Source organism: Propithecus coquereli, unplaced genomic scaffold (assembly GCF_000956105.1).
Source record: "Propithecus coquereli isolate 6110/MARCELLA unplaced genomic scaffold, Pcoq_1.0 Scaffold114, whole genome shotgun sequence".
Taxonomy (NCBI): Eukaryota; Metazoa; Chordata; class Mammalia; order Primates; family Indriidae; genus Propithecus; species Propithecus coquereli.
The window spans coordinates 3,826,356-3,831,533 of record NW_012135414.1 but is presented as its reverse complement, the minus strand read 5'-3'; the positions used below and the strand labels follow the sequence as shown (position 1 = coordinate 3,831,533).

General features: G+C 37.6%; 1 protein-coding gene across 1 annotated transcript in view; it reads left to right on the top strand.

Annotated features, from left to right (window-relative positions):
- Positions 1-5,178, top strand: part of UBE2R2 (ubiquitin-conjugating enzyme E2R 2) — a 120,289-nt gene that overhangs the window by 101,277 nt on the left and 13,834 nt on the right. Inside the window, exon 3 of the mRNA XM_012656631.1 lies at positions 3,958-4,055. Coding sequence (XP_012512085.1) covers positions 3,958-4,055 — 98 coding nt within the window. The remainder of the gene's footprint in view (positions 1-3,957; positions 4,056-5,178) is intronic.

Genomic DNA, 5,178 nt, shown 5'->3' with positions numbered 1-5,178 from the left:
CAGTGGGTGTGAAGTGGTATCTCATTTTGATTTTTTTTTTTTTTTTTTTTTTTTTTTGAGACAAGGTCTTGCTCTATTGGCTGGACTAGGGTGCTGTAGTGTTCTCATAGCTCTCTGCAACCTCAAACTCCTGGGTTCAATCCTCCCACTTCAGCCTCCTGAGTAGCTGGGACTACAGGTGTGCACCACCATGCCCGGCTAATTTTTTCTATTTTTTGTAGAGTTGGGGTCCCACTGCGTTGCTTAGATTGGTCTTGATCTACTGTCCTCAAGCAATCTGCCTGCCTTCTCCTCCCAAAGTGCTAAGATTACTGGTGTGAGCCACTGTGTCTGGCCAATTGCATATTCTTGGTGTTTTCGTTATTAACATCTAACATTAGTATCATTCATTTGATATAATTAATGGACCAATATAAATACATTATTACAAACTAAAGTCCATACTCTTTCACATTTCCTTAGTTTCCACCTAGTATCATTTTTCCACTCCAAGATACCATGGTTGATACCACATATTTAATAATCACATCTCCTTAGGCAACTCTTGACTGACTTGTTTTTAATGACCTTGATAGCTTTTAGGGGTACTGATAAAGTATTTTGTACATTGTCCCCTGGTTGGGATTTTTCTGATATTTTTCTTATGATTAGACTGAAGTTATAGTTTTGAGGAAGAAAGATCACAGAGGTAAAGTGCCATTTTCATCACATCATATCTGGGGTGATTGCTATTGACATGGCTTATTAACTTTCATCATCTGGCTGAGATAGTGTTATAGGTTTTCCTCAGTGTAAAGTTACTGTGCCCTACTTTTCATTCTGTACTCATTAGAAAGAAGTCATATGCACAGCCCACACTTACGGAGTGGAGAATTATACCTCCTTGAGGCCAGGATATCTATATAAATTATTTTGAATTCTTTTGTACAGGTTGATCTGTTCTTCCCCATTTACTTGTTTATTTAGTCATTTGTTAGTAATTTTTACTGGTCTGAAATCCAGTAACTTGATTAAGATCTCCAATTTTATCAAAAGCAAAAAATTGGAAGCTTCTTGACTTATAAAAGGGGCCCTTCAAGACATCAGATAGCCAAAGAGGTTCTTGAAGATATACCAATGACTACTGATTATGCTGGTTACTCATTCCTTTAGGTAACTTGTTCAATCCAGTATATTTTGAGAGAGTTGAGAAAATATATATAGTTTGGATTTCAGCACATCTTGCCCCAGTATATTGTTTAAATCAGAAAAAAAGTGTGACTTCCCTTTTTAATTCAAATAAATGTGTTGATACACTGCACCTTGACAACCATCATTCCTCTGAATTCTAATTCTCATGTAGATATATAAAGCATAGGGCCTTGCCATAGTTTATTACCTCTGTGAAATAAGGAATCACCACGTAATTTCTATACTTTCTGCTTAACTTCTTTTTTCTTCTTCTTCTTTTTTTTAAGAGACATAGTCTTGCTATGTTGCCCAGGCTTGAATTGAATTCTTGAGTTTAATCAGTCCTCCTGCTTCAGCCTCCCTAAGTAACTGGGATTACAGGCATTCACCCCTGCACTCAGCTAGCTGCTTATCATTAAGGGGACTCTCCCTCAGGGATGATTGATGTATTTCTTCGCAATAAACAAAGGATGGAGTTAGTTTACTATAATGAAAATATAATTCAAGCAGTCCCAATCTATACATATCTGAATTTATTATACCCTACCATGTACCAAATCTGCTCCTTTTAAAAACACCACTCTGTGCTTTTAACAAAATTATTCATGAGATAGGAAAAACAGGTGGCTCTACTAGGATGGATATTTGTAAATTTCTCTGTTTTTGCACCCTTAATGTTTCATCACCACTGGGCAATGGACCATAAGAATATTTACAATGGGTCAGAGATATGCATTTCTTTTGAAAGGGCAACTGTGGGAAGGGAGGGTAAAAAGGAGAATTGATATATTTCATACACCCCAGGAGCATGTGTATATTAGTTTTAAGACTGTTGCTTCATATAAAGACATCTTTCATGATCATTAACAAAATTAGTATATTTTCTCCTTGCATAACCCTCATATCCCTTACATCACACAATTGTAGCTGATGATTTATATCTTCAAATTTACTTACAACTATTACTTATTTTTTTCGCATCAAATTATAATGACATTCAGTTATAAAAGAAAAAGAAATCAGCATACTCACTCATTTCCTATTCTCTCTCCCCCCTTTCCACTAACTGTTAGGGTTTTTTTGTTTTTTTGAGTCAGGATCTCACTGTGTTGCCCAGGCTCTAGAGTGCAGTGGAGCAATCATAGCTCACTGCAGCCTCAAACTCCTGGGCTCCAGTGATCCTTCTGCCTCGGCCTCCCGAGTAACTGGGACACCAGGTGTGCACAACCATGCCTGGCTGATATTTCTGTTTTTTGTAGAGAAGGGGTTTTAGTCTTTTTTGGGCTGGTCTTGAACTCCTGGCCTCAAGCGATCCTCTCACCTCAGCCTCTCAAAGTGCTGGGATTATAGGCATGAGCCAACTCACCTGGCCTCCTTTTAACTTTTAAAAATTGTTTATTGTCAGGGTTGTAAAGTTTATAGTCTGTACTGTTCTATATCATAATTCCAATTTCTTTCATTCTTACTCCTACTGTTAAATGGACTGTTTGCTGCCCATTCTCTTACTCTGTCTCATCTATTCATTGGCTATAATTTGTCCTGTAGTAATTTCTCCACGAATTGCTCATGGGAGCCAATATTATATTCCCTGAATTTTTACATATTCAGAATGTTATGTGCTCATGTATGTGTATGTGGTGCCATTATAATTTAAAAGAAAATTTGGCTGAGCATAAGATTTCAGAATCAAAACTTCTTTCCTTGAGGATATATGCATTTCTCTGCTGTGTTCATTGTTGCAGTGGAAAAGTTTGGCTACCCTGTTTTTTTCTCTCTTCCACCCCTCTTAGGTGACTTGATTTTATCTCTTTTTGTTTCATTTTCTGAGATCTTTTCTCAGCCCTATTTGTGGATTCAGTTTTTCCCTAGAAAAGGGTTGCATTTTACCCCCTTAAAAGATATTTTGAAATCTTAACTCCCAGTAGAGATTTAAAGCCAAAGAATATCAAGTATTGCCGACAAACACCAGAACCTAGGGGGAAAAAAAGGAAGGATTTTCCCCTACAAGTTTCAGAGGGAACATTAAGCTTACTCAGTTTGTGGTGCTATGTTATGGTAGCCCTGGGAAAACTAATACAGACCAGGGGTTTACTTTTCCAGCTTTGTAACTTGAACAGGCCCAAGCCCATGTCTCCTATCTCTGTGTGGACTTTAAAATCCCAGCACCTAAACATTTAGGCCCTATTTCTAAAGTTTAATAAATCCTTAATATGGCAGAACATCAGTTGGAATATGCTTTTGTGGCTTTCAGCCATCTCTTAATTTTTGGTACCTTGTCTTTCTAGTTTAGTTGTGTTAAATACATATTTTAAAATTTTTATCCTGGCCGGGCATGGTGGCTCACAACTGTAATCCCAGCATTTGAGGCCAGGTGTTCGAGACCAGCCTAAGCAACATAAGAGAGACCCCGTCTCTTTAAAAAAAAAAAATGTAGCCAGGCATGGTGCCATGTGCCTGTAGTTCTGCCTACTTGGGAGGTTGAGGCAGGAGGATCACTTGAGCCCGGGAGCTTGAGGTTGCAGTGAGCTATGATGATTCCACTGTACTCTAGCCGGATGACAGAGCAAGACCCTTTGTCAAAAAAAAAAAAAAAAAAAGAAAGAAAGAAAGAAATGTTTATTTCTTCTTTAACTTTGATTTTGAACATCAAGAAAAAGCAGAATTATTTTCTCCCTTAAAGAAAAGAAAGCAAATTTCAAGGAATAAAGGGAACTTCTGTAGAAATGATGTGCCTTTTTCTATATTGCTTTTTGAGTATTTAGTGAATATGATGTTTGTGTCTCTTAGAATGGAGATGTTTGCATTTCGATTCTTCATCCGCCTGTAGATGACCCACAGAGTGGAGAACTGCCCTCTGAACGGTGGAATCCTACACAGAATGTGAGGTAAGGTATCACATAAGGAAAAATCTTGATTTTGGGGTGAATCTTAGAGTCTCCTTATTTTCTTTGCCCCTAGTAAAGTAAGATTATATATTGTCTTTCAACCTATGCATAAGAATCCTTCCAATGTTTGGTTGTTTCGTCTTTAGCTACAGCTTTAAGAAATATATATGCATCTTTTTTTTTTTTTTTTACTATACTTATATAAATGAATTTGCAGAGGTGTATGTATCATTTTGAAGAGTTGTATTTACTGAACAATAATGCATGTGATTCTCATTTCTCTGTGTTCTCTTTGGAAGAAATTTTCAAATCTGAATTCTTCCTCTTACATCGTCTTTAAGTTCCAGCCTGCTTCTTTGGGATGTCACGACTTCTGTGTTTGTTGCTTGCTTCCTTATATTAGGATTCTTATTCCTTTTTGCAGAAAAACCTTAGTCTTTACAAACTTAAAATTGACTTTTTAAAAAATTTATTTTTATTTTTTTATTTTGAGACAGCCCTGCTCTGTCACTCCAACTAGAGTGCAGGGGAGTCATTTACTGCAACCTCACACTCCTGGGCTCAAGTGATCCTCCTGCCTCAACCTCCCAAGTAGCTGGGACTACAGGCATGCACCACCATGCCTGGCTAATTTTTTCTATTTTTAGTAGAGCTGAGGTCTTGCTCTTGCTCAGGCTGGTCTCAAACTCTTGGGCTCAAGTGATCCTCCTAACCCCGGCCTCCCAGAGTGCTAGGAATACAGACATGAGCCACTGCACTCAGCCTCCACTTTTTGACGATTATGAATAATGCTGCTGTGAACCACATGTACAGCTTTTTGAGTGGTCATATGTTTTCATTTTTGTGGATATAGTTAAGTGTGGAATTGCTGGGTCATATAGTAACTCTATGTTTAACTTCCTGAGGAGCTGCCAGGCTGTTTTCAAATGTGGTTGTACCATTTCACATTCCCACCAGCATTAGTGTTCTAATTTTTCCATATCTTCTTTAACACTTGTTATTGTCTGTGGTTTTTACTGTAGCAATCCCAGTGGGTGTGAAGTGGTATCTCATTTTGATTTTGTCATCAATCTTTTTTTTTTTTTTTTTACAAGGTCTTGCTCTATTGGCTGGACTAGGGTGC